General features: G+C 55.0%; 1 protein-coding gene across 1 annotated transcript; it reads left to right on the top strand.

Annotated features, from left to right (window-relative positions):
* Positions 1 to 3,082: 3,082 nt before the first annotated feature.
* LOC123350670 lies at positions 3,083 to 11,406 on the top strand. Its single transcript, XM_044989345.1, has 3 exons — positions 3,083 to 3,094; positions 3,553 to 3,677; positions 10,762 to 11,406. The coding sequence occupies exons 1-3, from the start codon at positions 3,083 to 3,085 to the stop codon at positions 11,327 to 11,329; spliced, it is 705 nt and encodes a 234-aa protein (XP_044845280.1). The 3' UTR covers positions 11,330 to 11,406.
* Positions 11,407 to 24,993: the final 13,587 nt, after the last annotated feature.

The following is a 24,993-nucleotide window of genomic DNA, read 5'->3' as shown; positions in this document are numbered from 1 at the left end:
GGGGGCCCCTGCGGGGCCCGGGGCAAATTGCCCCTCTTGCTCCCTGCTCTGGGCGGCCCTGGAGCAGGCTGTGTAGGTGTTTCTCAGTCTGCCCTGCAGCCCCCCAGCTCGGTGCCTGGCTTCCAGCCTGGACACCACTCCTCAGGAAGGGACCCATGACCCCCGAGGGACCCTTCGCCCAGCTGGCTGAAGCAGGGCCACAGCCACTGGCCAGGGCTCCAGGGCGCTCGAGTCCTTGGGGAGCCAGGTGCCATGGGGCCAGTGGGGGGAATCGGGGTTAGCGCAGCCCCCCGGAGGGATGGGGGCTCCATGTTGCTCTCGCTCTGGCTGTGCCCCAGGCCTGGGCTGGATGCAGGGGGTGCAGGCCCAGGATGCAGGAGTCCGGCTGGACACACCCAGCCTTGTCCTGGCCATGGACCCCGCGCTAAGAGTAGGATGCTGGCTGGACTCCCCACCAGCCTCCTGCTCTCCAGGAGCTCCCAGTGTCATCCCTGCCAGCGACGGCCTTGTGGGGAAGGGCTGGACGTCCAGCCAAGGGGAGGTCGTGTGGGGTCAGGGCTTGGAAGGGAAACACTGAGCCCCTAACAGCCAGGGAGCCATCGGGCTGCGTGTCCCATCTGCGCCCAACCGGTGCCCCCGCCCTAGGGATGCTGTGTGTGGGAGCTGGGCCCGCACTGGGAACAATGGGGCAGGGAAGGTCGTGTCACTCAGGGGCAGGGCTGGGACCTGTCCCTGTGGGGCACTTGCCGTGAAAAAGGAGTTCATGGCCCAGCCTGGTTGGGCGAGACCCCTCACCCCCCGGCACCGTGCCAGGCACAGGGCGTTCCCACTGTCCAAGCTTCCCCCGTCGCAAACGCAGCTTGGGAAATAAACGGCCCCTTGCGGTGGTGACAGTGGCGCAAGAGCTGTGTGGCCGGGACAGGAGCCCTTGTTACTGAACCTCACACCTATCCATGGCCTCAGACCTGGCTGGGCTTCCCCCGCGGGCACAACCGTGGCTTGAGAAATAAACGGCCCTTGCGGCCGAGATGGTGGCACAAGAACTGCAGGGCCGCCAGCCTCCAAGGGAGCAGCCTCTGGCAGAGTGGGGAGCTGGCGAGGGCCTCCCTCCCGAGCCCCGAGCCCTTTCTCTGGGGGCAAAATGACCTCTCTGCTCTTGGCTAGGGCCAGATTAACCTTTTGTGGGCCTGGCGCCAAATTTATTTGTGGGCCTTCATGGGGAAAGCTTGTAAAAGCCAGGAGATAGACACAGACATTGTCTTTGACACAGCACACAGCTGCACAGGTGTTATTTACAGTACTTCCAAGTTTAAGCCACAGAAGGAGGTGTATAAAGGAAAAAATACAAAATCGAACACGGTGGGTAAAACCAGCGAACAAAAGCTAAAGCCAAACCCCAGCCATGTGCTGCTTCCGCTCAATGGGAACCTGCCTGCTCGCTCACCCTTCCCATCACTCATATGAACGACCAGGGCTTGAATTACATTTTGGCATGAAATTGGGGCAGATTTAAAACTGTTTAAAACATTTTAAAAATAAAAAAACATGAAAAATTGTAATACGGTTTATTTACAGTGTCGTTATTCACACTAGTCTTGCTTGGCATCCCCTGCAGGCGGAGAGGCGCAGAGACTAGGATCAGGACCAGCTGTGCCCCCAGAAGACCTCGTCAACCCTCCGCATTGGACCTGCTCCACATCCCTCCCCAGAATGACCCTCCGGGACCAGATCAGACCCACATCCCTCTCCAGACTGAACTGGACCAGAAACACATCCCTCCCCAGAACAAAACCCCCAAACTGGACCAGGCCCCATTCCAGCCCAAACCGGATCAGAGCCTTCTATGAACCGACCCCTCTCGACCCAAACCTCCCCACTGCCTACCAAAACAGGACTCTTCCCAAACCAGACCCTCCGATTCCCAGCCGGACCACTCCCTGCTATGGATCAGCCCCTGTTCTCCAAAGCAAACCAGGCCGGGCCTCACCTGGCTGCAGCTGGGACCAAGGCTATATACGCTCATCCCCAGCGCCCGGGGGGCTGTGACTCCACTGACCCGAGGCCTGGCTGCTCCCCCTTTGCCCACAGCCTGTTGGGCACTGGCAGGGGCATTGCAGTGGGGAAGGTCGGGGTGAGTGTCTGGGCTTAGCGCTGACCCCAGCAGTGGGGCTCCCTGGCCTCAGGGGGTGCCTGAGCTGGGGCTACCAGGCCAGCTCGGGAACTGGGTCCGTGTTCAGGGCAGGAGCTGAGTTCTGCAGCAAACCACAGATACCCTGGCCCCAGAGCACCCCCCTCTGGCCCAGCCCAGCAGACCAATCTGGGAAAGGGGCTGCAGCCCCCACCTGGGGCAGAGGGGACCTAGGACGGCAGAGATCAGGATCATTATCCCCATTGTACAGATGGGGAAACTGAGGCAGAGACCTGCAGCAGAGCCCAGGTCTTGTGCCCTCCCTTGTCATTAGGCCACCCCACATCCCTGCAGCCTCCTCTAGATTAACTCTGGGGGCACAGAAATCAGACTCTGGCCCTGACCCCACTGCCAGTCGCATTCGAACCCCCTGCTTGCACCTTGCAAAGTACTCCACTTAGGAAGGAACAATCAGTCGCACACATAGAAAATGGAAATGATTGCCTAGGAAGGAGTACTGCGGAAAAGGATCTGAGGGTCATAGTGGTTCCACAGGGCGAGGCCTGTGGCCTACATGATGCCAAGCCTCGGCCGTCAGCCCCAGCATCCTGTCACTCCCCAGGGCCTCTTGTGGCGCAGCCAGGCCAGCTCGGGAACTGGGTCCGTGTTCAGGGCAGGAGCTGAGTTCTGCAGCAACCTACAGACACCCTGGCCCCAGAGCGCCCCCATCTGGCCCAGCCCAGCCAATTGCCATTGGTACAGCAGGGAATTGGTGGCTGCCTCACCTGCCCCCCACTCCTGCTCCGCCCCCTGCCCCACGTGGTCAGTGGGGCCAGGGGAGGGGCTGAGTGAACAATATAAAGAGGAGCTGAGAGGGACTCAGCTGAAAGCCCATCACTGGGGATCTGCTGTGAGCATCTGTCAGGGAGTGACGGCACCTCCTGCTCCTGCCCCATGGAAACCCTTGTGAGTCTTCATTGTCCTCCCACCTCCTGGCCCATGGAGCCCCAGGGGTGACACCTGCCCCTGCCAGGGGCGGCTCTAAGAATCCGGCCGCCCCAAGCAGGGCGGCATGCCGCAGGGGGCACGCTGCCGGGCACCGGTCCTGCGGCGCCGCGGGACCTCTTGTAGCTGGTCCGCGGCTCCGGTGAAGCTTCCGCAGGCATGACTGGTGCGCTTGGCGCGCTGGAGTCTAGAGCCGGCCCTGGCCCCTGCCCACCTGCCCCCTGCCCCAAGTAATTCCATGTGGGTCCCCTCTGCCATTCACCTACACCCCACCCCCACCCCATGAAGTTCCTTCCAGGGGATTCTTCTCTGCCCCATCTCCTGTTGGTAACACAGCAGGAGCTAGGGGAATGTGGGTTGTGGGGCTCAGGGTTTTTGCCCAGGGCTCGGGGGCACTGATGCTGTGGGGTCTTGTGCAGGTGCCAGGACGGATGGTCAGGGCTGGACTCCTGCTGCTGCCCCTTCTCCTCTGCTTTGGGCTCAGAGACTGCCAGACCGCGATCAACCTGACCGCGCTCAGAGACATCGTGGATCATGTAGATAAGTGAGTGAGGCCCCAGTGGGGCATTTCCCATCTGGCTGTGACCCCTCTGCTCTCTCTGGGGGGCAAGTGAAGGGAAAAGGGGGGAAGATGCTTCACATTTGCTCTCTGTGGCTTTCTAGCTGGCATTGGTGGCTCAGTCCATGGCAGAGCTGGGAGGGGGTGATTCTCGGGGTACAGTGGGAAGATGGGGCTCAGTGCTGGGAAAGGGGTGATTCTGGGGTTCAGGGACAGAGGAGCCAAGAACTGAGAGGGGTTATTCTGGGGTGCAGGAGGAGAGGTATCCCAGAGCTGGAAGGGGTGATTCTGGAAGAGTGGTGGGAGATGTGGGTCTCGTTACTCATGTAAAGGGCTGATCAGAAACTGGAATTCCTGTTCCCTCAGAAATTCTGACATTTCTATTTTTTTCCCTTACGAATCAGAACTACCATGGAATGGGAATTCCAAATTTTTTTTTGGAAAAATTGAAAACAGATTTTGGTTTGACCATATCTAACTATTTCATTTCAATAAGTTCAGAATGTTTCCAGATGTTTTCACTTGTATATTACAAACAGTAATACAACATAACAAAGTAAAAAAATTAAGTTCTAACTAAACGTTTCAATCTAAACAAATTGTTCTGATAATTTTTCATCAGAAAATTATGCAAAACCCTTGGAACCTTTCGATTTTTTTGAATCAGCCTTTTCCTAAGGAAAACTGTTCTGTCTGAAACATTTTGACCAGCAATAGTCATGTGCTGTACACTCCCTTTGGAATAAATCAGGAGCAGATAACTTGCACCCAGGAGTCTTAAAAGAACTGGCCGAGAGCTCTCTCAGCAATTGATGTAGATTTTTAACAAAACTTGAAACCCTGGGGAAGTTCCACAGGATGGGGGGAAAGTTAAGGTTGTGCCTGTATTTACAAAGGGTAAATGGGATGGTCTGGGGAGGTATAGGCTGGTACCTGACACCAATCCCGGGCACAATCTGTGTGCGCTTCCATTGCCCACACATCTCGATACCAGGGTCCCCATCCCCCCACACCAGTGACTCGGTGTGTCCTCCCATTTCCTCTGACAGTGACCCTGGGCAGACTCATGGAATGCTTCACCCAGGGCTCTAGGAGTAAAGGTCACTGGGCTGACTGCCACGGCTCTGCCGGAGGGCGATGGGCCAGGAGGTGACGGGAGGCTGGGATGGGAGCTGCCTTTGGAGAGACACAGCAGCTCTTACATGGGAATGACAGAGGTTAGGCAGATTGACCCCACCACGACTCTCAGAGTTGTGAAAAATCCACCCCCCTGAGCGACGTAGTTAAGCCGACCTATGCCCCGGTGCAGCCAGCGTGAGGTTGACGGAGGAACTCCCATCGCTGTAAGTAGTGTCTACACTGCAGCGGAGCCACTGTAGTATTTCAAGTGTAGACAAGCCCAGACAGAGAGAGACGGGGCCCAAATGGATTCCACGGCAGCTTGGCTGGGTAGAGCCCTGACATCGGCCAGTCTGAACTGCGTCATAACCTTCGCTCCTCTGTGCTCACCTAAGGCCTGCCCAGTGCTGGGTTCCCGGTGACTGCTAGACCCAGCTCTGGGTTGCAGAGGCTGACTGGAGTTGCTGCAATAACTGGCTGAGATGAATGGGACCCTGAAGAGCATCAAAGTCTCTGACCAGGATGGGGTGAAGCAGGAGGGTGAGAGCCCAGGGGCTCAGTTTCAGAAGTGAAGAAATGGGCGGCCAGTTCTATGGGCCTGTGGTGCCCGGGCACCAGGAACATTACGGTCCCGGGGGCCCAGCTCCAGCAAAGTTTCCTGTCTCCCCCCACACACACTCACACTCCCCTTGCACTTCCCCCGGCCTTGCCTGGCACCCCCGGGTGATTTAAAATAGCCCAGGGCCTCCCACCGCCACTCAGCAGCGCAGCAGGGCTGAGCAGCTTCCTGCGTACTCGTTCCACATGGCTGCCAGCACATCCTTGCAGCTCATGTGAGGGGGTTGTGCCGCTGCACGCTGACCCCGCCCCAAACACCCCTGCGACCAATAGGAAGCTGCAGCGGTGGTGCCTGGGGACAGCAGCACATGGAGACCTCCCGGCCTGTCCCACCTAGGAGCCACTGCCAGAGGGGCTGCCCCAGGTAAACACCCCATCCACTTCAAAAGCCTTCACCCAGGCATCCTCCCCACACAAACCCTCCAGCCCCCAAATTTCCTCCTGCACCCCCAACCCCGCACCCCTTCTCACTCCCAAACTCCCTTCCAGAGCCTGCACCCCTCACCCCCTACTGCATTCCCATCCTGCATCCCGCACCCCCTCCTCCTAACTCCCTCTTGCATGCCCACCCCTCCCCCTGCACCCACTTTTGCCCCCAAACTCCCACCCAGAGCCTGCACCCCTACCCCCTCCTGCACCCCAATCCCCTGCCCCAACCCAGAGCCTGCACCCAGCACCCAAACTCCCTCCCAGAGCCTGACTTCTCACCCCTTCTGCACCCAAACTCCCTCTCAGAGCCTGCACCCCTCTTGCACCCCAATCCCCTGCCCCTGCCCGAAGCCTGCACCCCAGATCCCCTCCCCCAACAAACTCCCTCCCAGAGCCGGACCCCTCACACCCCCTGCACCCAAATTCCCTCCCAGAGCCTGACCTCTCACCCCTTCTGCACCCAAACTCCCTCTTAAAACCTGCACCCCCACCCCCTCCTGCACCCCAATCCCATGCCCCAGCCCAGAGCCTGCACTCCAACCCCTTCTCTCACCCAAACTCCCTCCGAGAGCCTTAGGCAGGTGTTGGGGGCGGGGAGTTTGCAGGGGGGGCGGTTCTGAGTGTTCTGAGCACCACTAAAATTTCTACAAACCTGCTGCCCCTAAGTGGGGCGGGGGGGAGTGTGGCCTGCCTTTGAGGAGGAGTGGGACCCCTTGGGGGGCTGGCACACTGAAGGGCTCCTCCAAGGGCCTGTGTAAAGCTGGGGCTGTAGCCCATAGGGCTGGTTCGCCCTCGTTCTAGTCAGCTGTCACACAAGGAACCTACAGGCCTGTCTCCTGTCAGACATTAGCTTAGGCAAGTTAGCGTAAGTGCAGTCAAGTATCGTCGGCCTGTGACACAGTTAAATGGTCTGACAGTTACCCTGAGATTCTGGGGAACTAGGAATAGCAGGAGTTGGAACTTAATGGTACACGGCAGCTGCAGGAACACAGACGTGATAATGAGCTAAAATAGCATTAATATGTATCATTGTGTTAGCCTATAGCCAGGGCCCTGCCATATCCACGGCCATGAAAAACACGTCATGGACCATGAAAGCTGGTCTCCCACCATGAAAGCTGGTCTTTTGTGAGCTTATACCCTACACTGTGCAGATTTCCTGGGGGAGACCGGTGTTTCCCAAATTGGGGGCCCAACTGCAGGGGGGTCACCCTGACTTCTGTGCTGCCTTCAGAGCTCGGCGGCCGGAGAATGGTGACTGTTGGCTGGGTGCCCAGCTCTGAAGGCAGCGCTCCACCCGCAGCAGCGCAGAAGTAAGCATGGCAATACCATTCCATGCCACCCTTACTTTTGTCCAGTTCCTGCGCTGCTGCCTTCAGAGCTGGGTGGCCGGAAAGCAGCGACTGGTGGCTGGACAGCAGTGGTTTTTGGCTGGGTACCCAGCTCTGAAGGTAGCGTCCTGCCAGCAGCAGCGCAGAAGTAAGGTTAGCAGTACCACAACCCCCCTGCCCCAATAACCTTGTGACCCCCCCATCAACTCCTTTTTGGGACAGGACCCTACAATTACAACATGGTGAAATTTCAGATTTAAATAGATGAAATCATGAAATTTATTTTTTTTAAATGCTATGACCATGAAATTGACCAAAATGGACCATGAATTTGGTAAGGCCCTACCTATGAGGTAAGTGCTTCCCAGTATTATCAGGGTGAGGATATTAGATTTGGACATGGGAAGCTGAGCATTAGCATGAATATTCATGATCACGCTTAGGCCCTATGATAGGACAAACCACCATGAACCCAGCTTCATTCCCACCCCGTGCTCCAGAGGCTGGGGGCTGCGGCAGGGTTGAGGGGCTCAGTTTAGGGGGATGAAAGTCTGCTGGACTCACTCTGCCCCCACAAGTGACACATGTGCTCCCCCAAGAGCATGTTGTGTCCGCCTAGAGCAAGATTCCCTCCCAGTAGATCGTAGCTAAGGCGAAGGTGCACTGGGCTGGGAGCCAGGAGCTCTGCTCCCATGTCTGCTGTCTAGTGCTCAGCACAGCCCTTGTTACTGATTTGTTACCTGCACACTCCACCCACCTTTACCCATCCGTGGGCTCAAGGCGTAACCCGGTTAATTTAGGCACCCCCGCGCTTTCCCACTTCCTAGGGCTCAGGGCATCATTTTCTGCAGGTTTGTGGGGCCTTTTACCAGTGAAAGAGCCTTGCACAGTAATATCCTTATTCTCTATTTATGAACAGTGACCATAAGAGAATACACAGGGGAAGCAGACAATGCTCACCACTCCCAATAAGGGAGACGGACTTTCCTGAGGGCCAGTCAGTGCCAGGTCATCTGAGGCTCCAGCTGCTGCATTGAGGGCTGGCAGGGTGCTGAGGGCTGGCAGCACTGATCTTGGGCTGTGCCCTGGAGTTAGCATCCAAAGAACTTCCTTCCTTTTGGACCCCACTTTATATAGTGAAACTTGAGTCCGGTTTAGCTGTACCTGAACCAATCATTGTAAACTGAAGTCCCACAAAACAATCCTTGCCCCACTATGAAACAATTCTTTACCCAATCAGACCTCACCACCTTAGTTGATTTAAATCTTGCAAAATGAGTTATTCACCAGACAGAAACAATCAAAGAACCAGACAGAGACCACACAGCTAAACAATAGAGAAGTAGGCACCATAAAGGCAAAGTGTTAGAAGTAGCAATTTCACACCCACAACTGTTGCTAAGTGGTTTCTTGCCAGACAGAACCCTATCAAACAAAGTTTTGTTAATGATCTTAAGCTCTGGTGATGGTGGGTACTATTAGAACAGGAGCGCTGACTTAACAGCCCGATACTAGATTATTTTGATATATTTTAGAGGGAATGTAACTCTCTGTTTTCTGGCCCAGGGATACTGCTGTTTACTGCAGTAAAGCCTCACACCTTACAGGTTAGTGCCTTGTACTCAGCCCTGGTTGGCAGCCAGCTATGAGTCCCCTGCCTTCTCCAAGTCAGCTGCACAAGGCCACTTCAGGCAGAGGGGGAATAGAACCCAGCTTTTTAGTATGGCAGACCCCAGTCTCAGACAGAGCCTTTCACAGTAAATGTGCCACATATCTGTGCTGTTGTTAGCCTCTCTTTAACCACAGTCACAGTCCCCTCCCAGAGCCTGGGGGAGAACTGAGGAGCCCCAATCTCCAGTGTTCTTCAGCTCTCCAGCAAATCGCTGTGTATCCCAGGGGCCAACTGTGTGTCACGTCCTCCTTTTTGGGTGTCTCTGCATAAAAGCTCCAGCTTGCCCCTGGAGCGCCAGTGGTAATGCTCAGCCTGGCGGAGCTGAGGGATCCAAGCTCACGCTGGGCTGATGAGCCCCAGGAGCAATCTATGGCAGTCTGTGATCTTCATAAAACCACCCTCCAAGCATGGGCGCCGACTTATATGGGCTCCTGGGGCTTTAGCCCCAGGAATATTTACAGTCAGGGGCTCTGCTCCACCAATAGTTGGAGCTAGGTTTTGCCCCTTTTAAATCCCAGCTGCAGCCGGGAGTCAGAGGGCTCTGGGCTGCCTGCAAGAGCGGGGAGCCCAGAGCCTTTTAAATCCCAGCCGCGGCCGGGAATCAGAGGGCTTTGGGCTGCCTGCAAGAGCGGGGAGCCCAGAGCCTTTTAAATCCCAGCCGTGGCAGGGAGTCAGAGGGCTCCGGGCTGCCTGCAACCGCGGGGAGCCCAGAGCCTTTTAAATCCCAGCCGCGGCCGGGAATCAGAGGGCTTTGGGCTGCCCGCTGCGGCGGGGAGCCCAGAGCCCTTTAAATCCCAGCCGCGGCTGGGAATCAGAGGGCTCTGGGCTGCCCGCTGCGGCAGGGAGCCTAGAGCCCTTTAAATCCCAGCCGCGGCCGGGAATCAGAGGGCTCTGGGCTGCCCGCTGCGGCAGGGAGCCTAGAGCCCTTTAAATCCCAGCCGCGGCCGGGAATCAGAGGGCTCCGGGCTGCCTGCAACCGCGGGGAGCCCAGAGCCTTTTAAATCCCAGCCGCAGCTGGGAATCAGAGGGCTCCGGGCTGCCTGCAACCGCGGGGAGCCCAGAGCCCTTTAAATCTCAGCCGCGGCTGGGAATCAGAGGGCTCTGGGCTGCCCGCAGGGGCAGAGAGCCCAGAGCCCTTTGAATCCCAGCCGAGGCGGCTGGGATTTAAAGGGCTCAGGGCTCCCCGCGGCTGCCAGCAGCTCAGAGCCCTTTGAATCCCAGCCCCTGGCCGCCTATTGCCCCCTCCCCAGACCCCTGCCCCAACTGCCCCCCAGGACCCCCACCCCCTATCTAAGCACCACTGGTCCTTGTCCCCCGATTACCCACTCCCGAGATAACTGCCCCTTGGGACCCCAGCCCCTATCTAAGCCTCCCTTCTCCTTGTCCCCAACTGCCCCGCTCCTGAGACCCCACCCAACTTCCCCCCAGGACCCCACCCCCTACTTGTCCCCTGATAAACCCCCTGGACTCCCATGCCTATCCAATTGCTGCCTGTCCCCTGACTGCCCCTCCGAACCTCTGCCCCATCCAACCCCCCTGCTCCTTGTCCCTAGATTGACCCCTGGAACCCCCTACCCCTTCTCCAACCTTGTAATCTTGTGGCACTGACGCGTTTTATATCGGCTTACAGGGCGGGAGTGGGGGGGGCACCACCATTTTGGGCCCCACCAAAAATTATACAAACCTGCCGCCTATGCCTCCAAGTGTATTTCATTCTCCCAGGGCGCAAACATCCCCTGACCCAGGCTGGAGCCCTGAGAGCCTAGAACCAGCCAGTGATGGTGCCAGGTGTGACCCAACCCAAGTGTCCTGCACAGCAGCCATTTTCCACTCAAGGCTGGGGGCATAACGGTCTGGAGCCCCAGGGGCCCTCACTGCCCTTTGCTTTGCTTTCCCTTAGGTATGGGTTCACAACTGAATACGCCTTCGCTGTCAGCCTGAACAAATCCTATTGCCAGAACGCAACTGATATAAAAGCCGTGCTGCCCCTTGATGAGCTGAGGGCCATGCAGGCAGCCATTAATGAAGGGGACCGCCTGTACAACCCAAGCCAAGGGAACATCGTGGCTGCTGCGGTGCCCAACAAGCCCAGGGAGCACGCCGAGCGGCGCCTGCTCCAGGGAGACCAGGACAGCCCCGTGTCGAAGCTCCTGGCCCGGACCTCCAGGGAGAACAACAATAACATCTGCCTGATCTTCTTCACCCTCAATTCACCCTGTGTGGGGAAGTGCCTGAATGATAAAACGCAGTACAACATCCTACAGCCGGTGAGCGACATCTTCGGCTCCATCCGCGACAACTACAAGGCCTTCGTCTTCCAGAAGATCTGGTATGAACGGAATGAGACACGTGAGAGCCTGCTGAAGGCCTGGCACCAGATGAAGAACGTGCCCCTGTATCGCTGCGACAACACAGGCTGCAAGGACTGCTTTGGGAACAACCCTGACGCCTGCATGTACGGGATGTGAGCCGTGGAGCGGCTGCCGCTCCCACCTGGCAGGGGGTAGTAGGGAAAATCAGGGGGCCCAGGGGAGAGCACAGGATGCAGGGCAGAGCAGGGGGCACCATCAGAAGGATGGGGGTGGGGTGGGGCAGGGGACACCATTGGAGAGATAGGGGGGTGGAACAGGGGGCACCGTTGCAGGGTTGGGGGATGCAGAGGTGGAGGCAGTAGGACCTTTCTTCTTGCAAGGCCTGTAATTTTGGTGAATTCACACACATGCACATCTCGTATGATTAACACCAATAAAGCATCAGAACATCCTGGGGCCTCCTGTCTCTGTCCGTGTGTCTCAGCTTTCCAGGGCGCGCAAGTCCTCCCAGTCTCCCTGGCAGTGCCCCCTTCATCGGGCCAGGCCTGGCCCCCACTTTTTCCCTGGGGCTCCCCCTGAGCCCAGACCCCTGGCAGAGTCACCCCCCTGGGAGCGAGGCCCAGCAGCCTTTGCCAGACACCCAGCTCACTATGGATGAACCTGGCCATCTGCTGCCATCTGCTGGTGAACTGGAGGAAGACACATGAAGAACACAAGGAGCAGACCCTAGTCTGAATGTTACCTGCCAGATGGCACCGAAGCTCACAGAGCAGCGGGGAGACCCAAAACTGCGTGGGAAGGGGCTGAGAGGCAGAGGTGAAAGTAAGCCGGTACAGTACAGTACGGCGTACTGGAGAGCCATTACGCCTTGCCAGACCGCACCAACTTCCGCAGCAGGGATTTAAATGGCGTCCGAGCATTTAAAGGGCCTGGAGCGCCACGGCGGCTGGAGCCCCGGGCCCTTTAATTCATCCCTCAGCTCCGGGGGCTCCCAGCCACCTCTGAAGCTGGGAGCCCCCTAGTGATTTAAAGGCCCTGGGACTCCCAGCCACAGCTGGTGCCCCAGGACCTTTAAATCTTGAGGCCACGCCTCTTCCAATTTAGGCCACCCAAGACTCCGGCCGTACCGGTAAGTCCTGTAAGTTACTTTCACCTCTGCTGAGAGGGGATCAAATCTTCCCTGTAGCCCTCATCTGTGAGGTCCATGAGAACTGCTGGGCAAAGCGCACCAGCACCAGCACTGGGCGCACGTCCACCTGCAGTGGGATGTGTAGGTGCCTCGTCACTCCACGGGGACCTGCAGCTCCCCGGACTGAGCGACGTAGTTAAGCCGACCAATGCCCCAGTGCAGCCAGCGTGAGGTTGATCTCTCAGGGAAATGGATTAATACAGTGATGAGAGACACCCCCGCCCCCCGTCAGTGTAAGTAGCGGTGGCACTGTAGCATTTCAAGTGTAGACAAACCCAGACAGACAGAGAGAGACGGGGCCCAAATGGATTCCACGGCAGCTTGGCCGGGTAGAGACCTGACGTCGGCTAGTCTGATCTGTGTCATAACCTTTGTTCCTCTGTGCTCACCTACAGCCTGCCCAGTGCTGGGTTCCCGGTGACTGCTAGACCCTGCTCTGTTTTGCAGAGGCTGCCTGGAGTCGCTGCAAAGATTGGCTAAGATGCACAGGACCCTGAAGAGCATCAAAGTCTCTGACCAGGACGGGGTCAAGCAGGAGGGCGGGAGCCCACGGGCTCAGGCTCAGAAGTGGGGAGGGTTTGTGGCCTGCCTTTAAGGAGGAGTGGGACCCCTTGGGGGGCTGGCACACTGAAGGGCTCCTCCAAGGGCCTGTGTAAAGCTGGGGCTGTAGCCCATAGGGCCGGTTCGCCCTCGTTCTATTCAGCTGTAACACAATGTACAGGCTGTATCCTGTCAGACACTAGCTCAGGCAAGTTAGGGTAAATGCAGTCGAGTATCGTCAGCCTGTGACACAGATAAAGGGTCTGACAGTTACCCTGAGATTTTGGGGAACTAGGAATAACTTGTGTAATAGCAGGAGTTGGAACTTCATGGTACACGGCAGCCGCAGGAACGTGGACGTGAGAACCACAAATCTGCTCGAGCACGAGTTAACGGGTAGGATAATGAGTTAAAATAGCATGAATATGTATCACTGTGTTAGCCTATAGCCAGGGCCCTGCCAAATTCATGGCCATGAAAAACACGTCACAGACCATGAAATCTGGTCTCCCCCAATGAAATCTGGTCTTTTATGAGCTTATACCCTACACTATACAGATTCCCTGGGGGACACCGGTGTTTCTCAAATTGGGGGCCCTGACCCAAAAAGGAGTTGCATGGGGGTCAAAAGATTATTTTAGGAGGGTCACAGTATTGTCACCCTTACTTCTGCGCTGTCTTCAGAGCTCGGCGGCTGGAGAATGGTGACTGTTGGCTGGGCACCCAGCTCTGAAGGCAGTGCTCCACCCGCAGCAGTGCAGAAGTAAGAGTGGCACTATGGTATCATACCATACCACCCTTCCTTCTGCGCTGCTGCCTTCAGAGCTGGACTCCCGGTCTGCAGCTGCTGCTCTCCAGCTGCCCAGCTCTGAAGGCAGCGCCACCATCAGCAGCAGCGCAGACGTAAGGGTAGCAATACCACAACCCCACCCCACCCCCATAACCTTGTGACACCCCCCCTGTCAATTCCTTTTTGGGTCAATACCCTACAATTACAACACTGTCACATTACAGATTTAAATAGATGAAATCATGAAATTTATGATTTTTAAACTGTCTCACCATGAAATTGACCAAAATGGACCATGAACTTGGTAAGGCCCTACCTATGGGGTAAGTGCTCCCCAATATTATGAGGGTGAGGAAGTTAGATTTGGGCATGGGAGGCTGAGCATTAGCATGAATATTCGGGATAGTGCTTAGGCCCTACAATACGGCAAAGCACCATGAAGCTGGCTTTATTCCCACCTCCTGCTCCAGAGGCTGGGGTCTGTGGCAGGAGGGGGCCTTCAGTTTACAGAATGACGGGCCTGGAGGACTTACCCTGCCCCCACAGGTGACACCTGTGCTCCCCCATGGGCATGTTGTGTCCACCCAGAGAAAGAGTCCTGCCCAGTAGATCGTAGCTAAGGCGAAGGTGCACTGGGCTGGGAGCCAGGAGATCTGCTCCCATTTCTGCTGTCTAGTGCTCATCACAGTCCTTGTTAGGCTCAAGGCGTAACCCGGTTAATTTAGGCACCCCTGCGCTTTCCCACTTCCTAGAGCTCAGGGAGTAATTTTCTGCAGGTTTGTGGGGCATTTTACCAGTGAAAGAGACTTGCACAGTAATATCCTTAATCTCTATTTATGAACAGCTACCAAAAGAGAATACACAGGGGAAGCAGACAATGCTCACCACTCCCAATAAGGCAAATTAACTTTTCCTGGGGGCCAGTCAGTGTCAGGTCACGTGAGGCTCCAGCTGCTGCATGAGGGCTGGCAGGGTGCTGAGGGCTGGCAGCTCTGATCTTTGTCTGTGTCCTGGAGTTAGCGTCCAAAAAACTTCCTTCCTTTTGGACCCCAGTTTATATAGTGAAACTTGAGTCCTGCTTAGCTGTACCTGACCCAATCATTGTAAACTGAAGTTCTACAAAACAATCCTTGCCCCACTATGAAACAGTTCTTTACCCAATCAGACCCCACTGCCTTAGTTGATTTTATCTTGCAAAATTAGTTCTGCACCAGACAGAAACCACAGAGCTAAACAACAGAGAAGTGGAGACCAGAAGGGCAAAACATTAGAAGTAGCAATTTCACACCCACAACTATTGGTAAGTGGTTTCCTGTCAGACAGAACCCTATCAGACTTTTATTAATGATCTTAAGCTCTGGTGATGGTGGGTACTATTAGAACAGGAGCGCTGACTTAACAACCTGATACTAGATTATTTTGATATATTTTAGAGGGAATGTGAGGATGTGACTTTCGGTTTCCTGGTTCGTGGCTGCTGCTGCTTTCTGCAGAAAAGGGCCTCAGACCGTACAGATTAGTGCCCTGTCCTCAGCCAACTATGAGCCCCCAACCCTCCCCAGATCAGCTGCACAAGGCCACTTCAGGCAGAGGTGGGACAAGACCCCAGCCTCAGACACAGCCTTTCACAGGGAATGTGCCCCATATCTGTGCTGTTGTTAGCCCCTCTAACCACAGTCACAGTCCCCTCCCAGAGCCTGGGGGAGAACTGAGGAGCCCCAATCTGCAGGATTCTTTAACTCTCCAGCAAATCACTGTGTATCCCAGGGGCCAACTGTGTGTCACGACCCCATATTTGGGTGGCTCCACATAAAAGCTCCAGCTTGCCCCTTGAGCACAAGTGGTAACACTCAGGCCTGTGGGTCTGACAGGCCAAAGCTCACACCGGGCTGATGATCCCAGGGGGCACCTGTGGCAGTTTCTGATCTTCTTAAAACCACCCTCCAAGTGTATTTCATTCTCCCAGGGCGCAAACATCCCCTGACCCAGGATGGAGCCCAGAGAGCCTGGAACCAGCCAGTGACGGCGCCAGATGTGACCCAGCCCAAGTGTCCTGCGCTGCAGCCATTTGCCACTCAGGGCTGGGGGCAGAGCCATCCGGAGCCTCATGTGCCCTCACTGCCCTTTGCTTTGCCTTCCCTTAGGTATGGGGTGAAGGCTGCATACGCCTTCGCCGTCAGCCTGAACAGAACCTATTGCCAGAAGGCAGCTGATCTGAAACAGGGGCTGCCTGAGGACGAGCTGCAGAGCATGCGCAATGCCATTAACCAAACGGGCGGCCTGTACGACCCGGCTGATGGGCACATCGTGGCTGCCCAGATGAAGCGCCTGGAGAGCGGGGCGGGGGAACACGCCGAGTGGCGCCTGCTCCAGGGCGGCCAGAACAGCCCCGTGCGGAAGCTCCTGGCCCGGACCTACAACGAGAGAAGCTGCCTGATCTTCTTCACCCTCCTGTCACCCTGCGCGGGGACGTGCCTGTGGGAGAACGGGCCCTACAGCATCCTACGGATGGTGAGCGACACCTTCGGCCCCATCGACGACAACTACAAGGCCTTCGTCTTCCGGCAGATCTACAGGGAGGACAGGGAGAACCTGGATTCCCAAAGCCTGCTGGAGGCCTGGCACCGGCTGCACAACGTGCCCCTGTATCGTTGCTTCAGGAAACGCTGCTGGGACTGCAGCAGCAAGGATCCCAACATCAAGAACTGCCTGCGTGGGATGTGAGCCATGGGCGGCCGCTGCACCCACCTGGCAGGGAGCACAGGGGAGAGCAGAGAATGCAGGGGAGAGCCGGGGGCACTGTCAGAGGGCTGGGAACATGGGGGGGCAGGGGGCACCGTCGGAGGGATGGGAGGGATGATGGGGCAGGGGGCACCATTGGGCAGTTGGGGGGATGGTGGGGCAGGGGGCACCGTCAGAGGGCTGGGAACATGGGGGGGCAGGGGGCACCGTCGGAGGGATGGGGGGATGGTGGACCAGGGGGCACCAATGGGGGGATGCCATGGTGGAGGTGGGGGGATCTTTCTTCTTGCAAGACCTATTATTTTGCTGAGCCCCACCCCTACCCCACTCTGTATGATTAACACCAATAAAGTGTCAGAGCATCCTGGGGCCTCCCGTGTCTGTCTGTGCATCTGGCGCCCTCGTCTCTGTCCGTGTGTCTCGGCTTTCTGGGGAGCGCGAGGCCTCCCAGTCTCCCTGGCAGTGCCCCTTCATCAGGCCAGGCCTGGGCCCCCACTTTTTCCTGGGGCTCCCCCTGAGCCCAGACCCCTGGCAGAGTCACCCCCCTGGGAGCGAAGCCCGGCAGCCTTTGCCAGACACCCAGCTCGCTATGGATTAACCTGGACATCTGCTGCCATCTGCTGGTCAACTAGGGGAAGACACATGATGAACATTACCTGTCCTAGGGAGATGGTGGAATCTCCTTCCTTAGAGGTTTTGAAGGTCAGGCTTGACAAAGCCCTGGCTGGGATGATTTAGTTGGGTTTGGTCCTGCTTTGAGCAGGGGGTTGGACTAGAACCTCCTGAGGTTCCTTCCAACCCTGATATTCTATGATAAGGAGCAGACCCTAGTTTACATGTTTCTTGCCAGCCCCCACTGGCAGTGGGGAGACCCAACCCTCTGTGGGAAGGGGCTGAGAGGGGATCAGGGCAGATCTGCCCTGTAAGCCCTTGGCTGGGAGCATAGTGACATGGAGGCTGCCTGTGTCACCCCACGAGAACCACTGGGCAAAGCGCTTCAGCACCAGCACTGGCGCACGTTCACCTGCAGTGGGACATGGATGTTAGCAGAGTCTGGCTGAGCTCTCCCTGACATCTAGCGGTGATCTGTGGAAAAGAGACTTCAAGAGCTAATCTCATCTGCATGGACCCACCCATCCTGCCTAGGTGCTCAGCATGATGAGACTGCTTGCCCAAATGATCACTTGTGGCTGGTGTTGCATCCCCAGTCTCCTGTTAGTGGGGCAGGAGTAATAAAAGATTGCTATACTTGTTATGTGAACTGAAGGCAGCAGAACTGTACCAGGCATACCTGAATGGATGGACTCACCCTCAACTGTAGGAGACATGGGTTCTAAAGCCCAATGGGGTAAGAGAAGACTAGGAGAGAGATATTGTATGTTGAGTTCCTGTTTCACTGGCAGAGTATGATAAAAGAGTTTCTTGAGAGCTTTATTATGTGCTATAGAGCTGCAGTAGTATCAGATTTGCAATATTAAGCCACCTTCTGCTGATGGCTGAATTCACTGAGAGCTGGTGGGTCCTGAAGACATCTTGGTGAGTGGGTAGCTACAGCAGAGGTGTGGCAAGCAGGGAGCAGAGCCTCACAGAGGCATAGCAATTGCTCCTTGGGGTGATGAGCAATAACTCTGCAGATGAATCTCTGAACTCTGGGGCTGCCCTGGCCAAAGACAGCAACTGTGAGTGGGGTACACAGAAGGGATGGGCACATTAAAGGGACTTTTGGGTTGCAGGACTGAAGACCCTGAGGGGGAAAGGACACTGCCCAACTTACTTGGCGGTGGGTCTTTTGCTCATGGTTTGTGTTTATGAGCCCTAGTTGTGGTGTTTTCCCTAATTAATGCTGAGTTAATTTCCTCCTTTTATTAGAAGTTTTTGCTCCACTCAGACTCTGTGCTTGCAAGAGGGGAAGTTTGGTCTCTTAGAGATGCCCAGGGGGTGCTGTGTAATTGTCCCAGATCACTGGGTGGGAGCTTGAGCCAGTTCTGTGTTGTATTGTTGAAAAGGAACCCCTAGATCCTGAACCTGGCTCCTGTGGCTGCTGGCTCCACCTGGCAGAAAGGTTACACGTACGTCCCCATCACTCCACGGAGACCTGCAGCTCCCCAGACTGATGGAACGAGGCTCCAGTCGGTGGCTGGAGGCTCTGAGGCGCCGCACTGGGGATGGGGAACGGGGAGCAGGAGAGCCGGTTAGATAGAAACACAGTCCTGCCCTGGCTTGGTGATTTGTACAGGCCGATTTCATTTCATCAGCTTCTCTCCTTGAGCCAGTCTCACCTGCTCATTAACCAGGCCGGGATCCACTGATGTGGACCGGTGGCTGGTAAAGGCCATTGCCAGGGTCAGGTGCCTCTCACCTGCTCCAAAGATAATTCAGAGGAGAAAAACCAGGTTTCTGTTCCAGGAAGGCGGCTCTAATCGAACACAAAGGAACCCAATAAAGCCTGAACATCTGTGCAATGCACAGTGAAGGGATTGTAGCAATCAGAAGAAATTCCATTTAATGGAATAATACAAGGATCTGTCAATCGCACAATTAGGAAGTGATGGGGCAAGACTTGTGAATCCCCCCACACTCTCCCGTTGCCCACGAGGCTGCAGATAATTCTCCTTTCACGGACTTCGCCGATGGACACCCAAGAGCAACCTGTCCCCCGCTCCACTGAACCTGCAGGGAAGGCAGCACCGGCACAGTGACCTCTGCTGGGTCCAGGCAGAATGACGTTGCCCGTGCGGGGAGTGTGTGGCTGAGGGACAGGCTGCTGTAACGCAGATACAAGCAGAGGGGTCATTGCTGAGGGGCTGCATTAGCGGAGCAGTTTGGGGATGTAGTGCACTGTCACTCACCTCCCAAAGCGCTCAGGGAAATTGGCTACGGCCTGGAGCAGCCGGGCCTGCGCGGCACCAGCCCATCTGCCCAGGCTCTCCCCTGCCCTCCCGCATGAACCAACCCACTGCCTGGAGCAGGCTGATGAGGGACACCTGCCAGATTGGAATGGTCAGTCATCCATGTTATGTGCCTGGGGTGTGTGCAGGGGTGAGACACGACTGCCCCCAGCTGGAGGGGTTAAGCACCGCTCAGTGTGTGTGTGTGTGTGTGTGTGACATGGCACAGAGGGCACCCCCTGGGGATCTATGGGGCACAAGCAGGCAGAGGGACTCACCAGGGTTTCCATGGGGCAGGAGGAGGAGGTGCCGTCACTCACTGACAGATACTCACACCAGATCCCCAGTGATGAGCTCTCAGCTCCCAACCCCCTTCTTGCAACCCCCACCCCCGGTATGGGGGGAGGGTGCCCACTCCAGCTGTCCTCGTGCCCAGCCCAGGGGAGGTAGCACCAGGCACCACTTGGCTGCTTCATTCAATATTGACTTTAACGGAACTCCATGGGGCTGAGCCGGGGTGGGGAGGAGATGGCAGCAGGGACCCCACTAACCTCAGCTGCCAGGCTGTATCTGCTGGGGCAGGGTTCGTAAGCCCCCCCTCCCCTGAGCAGTGGGCTGGGAGACAGCCCCCCACTGAAACAGGTGGCAGCTCCCCCCTCCCAGCAATGGGCTCAGGCTCTCTGAAGACTCAGGCAACATCTCTGCATTGATCACACTCACATACACACACACAGCATCAGAGTCAGGAATGCCCGGTCGAAAAGGGGCCTTGGTGGTGCTGTCTGGGCCATTATAAGTCCAGATGTTGGTGCAGTGGGGCTAAGGCAGGCTCCAGAAAGCAGCCAGCATGTCCCTGCGGCTCTAGGTGCAGGGGAGATCAAGGAAGCTCCGCACACTGCCCCCACCCCGAGCGGCAGCTCAGCAACTCCCATTGGCTGGGAACCAAGGCCAATGGGATCTGTAAGTGCAGCATCTGTGGGTGGGGGCGGTGTGCAGAGGCCCCTGGCCACCCCTGCACCTAGCAGCTGGACATGCCGGCCGCTTCTATCTCAGTTTCCTCCATGCTCTGGTCTGGAGCCATCTGGAGCCACCCATGGCCCTTCTGTCACCATGCAGGTCTTGTGATCTGAAACACGGCACCTTCTCTAGCCCAGCTAGCCTGCCAGGCCCTGGGCTGGGCCATGCCCTTGGTCTCTCCTGCCCAGCACTGCCTATTCCCAGATGGCGCTCATGAGTCTTCCTCCATAAGTCCTGTTGGAGCCATTTGTTTTGATCCCATCTCTTGGCCCTGTGTTGGTGACATCCAGGAGTGCGAGTAGGGTGGTACCCTACAGTATGCAGTACCAGCAAGAGATTTTTAGCAGGTACGGGGTACCGGAAACACTTGGGCCTAGCCCCCCCACTCCAGAGGGGATGGGTGGGGCTGTGCTCTGCCCCAGAACTTGGCTAGGGAGGGCATTCATTCGATAAATGGCTTTAAAGCTTTAAAATCATTACATATGCTTTGTATTTGTGTTTTGTTTGTTAGCATATGTATTGTGCAAAGGCTTTGTTTAAGTTTGTTAGCATATGTATTGTGTATTTTATGTTGGCCAGTAGCCCCAAGAGTGGAGGGGCGGGGAGGATGGAGGGTGTTTAAACAGTGGTTTTGATTCTCTTTCTCCCCATTGATCTGAATTATCCATGACATCCACACTGCATCACATCAAGTCCAGATCATTAGAGGAATGCCTCTGCTTGCACTGATCAGAGGATGTTTGACCAGTCCTGCAGCCTGACAGGAATCAGGTGTTGTCCTCCATGTACACAGAATTCTTCTTTGCAGCCAAACTAGTCTAACATGCATTTTGTTAACTGGAACTGGAGCAGCAAAACAAAGAAAACAAATGCCTCATTTTCCAGCTTTGTGGCTCAGAGAACTATAAGTGAAGATTATGATGCCGGACACTGATGGCCTTAAACCAGCTGCCTCAGGAATCTGCCAAAAACTTTGCTGAAAATATGTTCCTCATCTTAGCAACGGAGCTAAAACTTACCACACATCTGCCCACCTTTATTTGAATGACACTCCTTCTGATCTGACAACTCATTGTCATTGTCAGTTTCATCCAGAACAATTTACAAGCTTGGAACCTAATCCTGTAAACCCTTAATCATTTGATCAATCCCATTGAAGACAATGGGACTATTTGCATGACTGTGGACCACTTTTGTGGACTGGTAAGAACTTCAGGAGTTTGTCTCTATAAAGGAAGTTGAATCTCCCATTGAAATGGAACGTTTGGGTACAATATCATAATGCAGCTTAGGATACAGTTCTACGTAAAATTTATCTTTTAATACATCATACATGTGCTGAAATGGCTCCTCACCCAACTCTCATATTCCATATAAACAGGCTGAAATACTACATATTTGGGGGGAAAGTGAGTAGTTAAGCATATTGATGTTTGTATATACAAAGGGGAGGGGGTCGGAGGAGATGGGGAGAGTGTGGGGGCCCCAGGTTGGGGGCAGGGAGGAGTCACATGAAGGGCCATGTGGGGAGGTCACATGCCCCCTTTTGTGTCCCTCCCATGAGTGCAGTACTGGCAAGAAATAATTTCTACTTCAACCACTGGTGACATCCCGCTGCTCCCCCCGGACCCCTCCCTTCAGACATGGGGCGGACGGATCTTCTCCCAACTCCAGCAAACCCAGCACTGTGACTGTGCAGCAACTCCCTGAACCAGCCCACTGTGGCATGGGTGGGAAGGGAAATGAGGGGATAGGGAGGACGAGAGGAATGGTGGGGGCACACAGAGCCCCTGGCACAGGAGGATAAGGGGGGACCCTGACATGGGAGGTTGGGTAAATGGGGGACACACCCAGCCCCTGGCATGCAAGTCACAGCCCCACCTGTGGGTACAGCCCATCTGTACAGTGCAGGCAGTGGGGGGGGGGTCAAAGCACTAGGAGAAGCCGCACTGAGCAGCCCCCAAAGGAGATGGCAGCCGGGGCAAGTTTGACGTATTCCCATCACTCCTGTTACCGATTTCCTGAGAGGGAAATGTGGGCACTGGCTGGTTCTGCCCCCCGGCCTGCAGAGGGGCTGGTTCTGATCCAGCCCCAAGTGGTAGAGGGACTGGCTGGCTCAAAGGGCAGGAAATGGGGCACTAGGCCTTTCCCCTCTAAGGGGCACCAACTCCCATCCAGCCCCAAGGCGGGGGACTAGAATGGGACCCAAGACCTTTTCCCTATTGGGTGCAATGTGCCAACCACACCTTCGGCTGCCACATCCCCCTCTCTCTTCCCCAGGGCAAGGGGCACAGCCCCAGCCCCCCAGCCCCAGCCGTGGGGTTTGTAAAGCACAGACCCACCCCACACCAGCCCTGCTAGGAGCCAGCACCCTCCCCATAGGGTCAGTGGGGCTGGGCCCCTCACCCCAGATCTGGGCTGGGCCAGGCAGGTGCCAGGAGAGGTCAGTGGGGCTGGGCCTGGGGCTGGGGGCAAGGAGGCCCCATCACTGTGAGCAGCAAATTTTCCCCTAAAACCCTTGTTAGAAACCAAACACCCGAGAGACAAACCAGAAAAGTCTTTTCTTGGGGAAGGAAGTGCATGGGAGGGGAGATAGGCGGGGGATGGGAGTGGGAGTGGGATGAGGCGGGTGACAGGGGAGGTCTGACCACAGTGTTCAATTACTTGGGCAGCTGGGCCAAGCACCCACCACACAACTGCAGTCGTCTAGCTGTTCACATGCACTAGCACAGGTCCGTCTACACGAGATGTGTCTTCCCTTCCAATTGCTGTGGAGACAAACTTTCCTGTCACGTCAGTCACCTGTGGGCCCTGGCTCTGTGCACACACTGGTGGGTTGTCATTTCCGTGGTTGCTTTTAGATTGGGGCTGGCTGTTAACAGTCTTATGAAGTGCACAAATGTTATAGATCCAGCTTAGAGAGGGGGAAACTGAGGCACCCAGACAGGAGGGAACCTGCCAAAGACAGCAGCAGAGATACATAAGAACATAAGAACGGCCATACTGGGTCAAACCAAAGTTCCATCTAGCCCAGTATCCTGTCTCCCAACAGTGGCCAATGCCAGGTGCCCCAGAGGGAGTGAACCTCTCTCTCCTGCCATCCATCTCCACCCTCTGACAAACAGAGGCTAGGGACACTATTCCTTACCCATCCTGGCTAATAGCCATTAATGGACTTAACCTCCATGAAATTATCCAGTTCTCTTTTAAACGCTGTTATAGACCTACCCTTCACAACCTCCTCAGGTAAGGAGTTCCACAAGTTGACTGTGCTCTGCGTGAAGAAGAACTTCCTTTCATTTGTTTTAAACCTGCTGCCCTTTAATTTCATTTGGTGGCCCCTAGTTCTTGTATTATGGGAATAAGTAAATAACTTTTCCGTATCTACTTTCTCCACATCACTCATGATTTTATATACCTCTATCATATCCCCCCTTAGTCTCCTCTTTTCCAAGCTGAAGAGTCCTAGCCTCTTTAATCTTTCCTCGTATGGGACCCTCTCCAAACCCCTAATCATTTTAGTTGCCCTTCTCTGAACCTTCTCTAGTGCCAGTATATCTTTTTTGAGATGAGGAGACCACATCTGTACGCAGTATGCAAGATGTGGGCGTACCATCGATTTATATAAGGGCAATAATATATTCTCTGTCTTATTCTCTATCCTCTTTTTAATGATTCCTAACATGCTGTTTGCTTTTTTGACCGCCTCTGCACACTGTGTGGATGTCTTCAGAGAACTATCCACAATGACTCCAAGATCTTTTTCCTGATTCGTTGTAGCTAAATTAGCCCCCATCATATTGTATGTATAGTTGGGGTTATTTCTTCCAATGTGCATTACTTTACATTTATCCATATTACATTTAATTTGCCATTTTGTTGCCCAATCACTTAGTTTTGTGAGATCTTTTTGAAGTCCTTCACAGTCTGCTTTGGTCTTAACTATCTTGAGCAGTTTAGTATCATCTGCAAACTTTGCCACCTCACTGTTTACCCCTTTCTCCAGATCATTTATGAACAAGTTGAATAGGATTGGTCCTAGGGCTGACCCTTGGGGAACACCACGAGTTACCCCTCTCCATTTTGAGAATTTACCATTAATTCCTACTCTTTGTTCCCTGTCTTTTAACCAGTTCTCAATCCATGAAAGGACCTTCCTTTTTATCCCATGACAACTTAATTTACATAAGAGCCTTTGGTGAGGAACCTTGTCAAAGGCTTTCTGGAAATCTAAGTACACTACATCCACTGGATCCCTCTTGTCCACATGTTTGTTGACCCCTTCAAAGAACTCTAATAGATTAGTAAGACATAATTTCCCTTTACAGAAACCATGTTGGCTTTTGCGCAACAATTTATGTTCTTCTATGTGTCTGACAATTTTATTCTTTACTATTGTTTCAACTAATTTGCCCGGTACTGACGTTAGGCTTACTGGTCTGTAATTGCCAGGATCACCTCTTGAGCCCTTTTTAAGTATCGGTATTCCATTAGCTAACTTCCAGTCACTGGGTTCAGAAGCCAATTTAAAGGACAGGTTACAAACCATAGTTAATAGTTCCGCAACTTCACATTTGATTTCTTTCAGAACTCTTGGGTGAATGCCATCTGGTCCCGGTGACTTGTTTATATTGAGTTTATCAATTAATTCCAA

This window comes from Mauremys mutica, chromosome 15 (assembly GCF_020497125.1).
Source record: "Mauremys mutica isolate MM-2020 ecotype Southern chromosome 15, ASM2049712v1, whole genome shotgun sequence".
NCBI classification, from domain to species: Eukaryota; Metazoa; Chordata; order Testudines; family Geoemydidae; genus Mauremys; species Mauremys mutica.
This window is presented reverse-complemented; position numbering and strand designations above follow the sequence as displayed.

Excerpts from the sequence above, each read along its gene's own strand:
- LOC123350670 (XM_044989345.1), top strand. Across the intron at positions 3,678-10,761 it reads ATCGTGGATCATGTAGATAA|GTATGGGTTCACAACTGAAT; the intron begins GTGAGTGAGGCC and ends GCTTTCCCTTAG.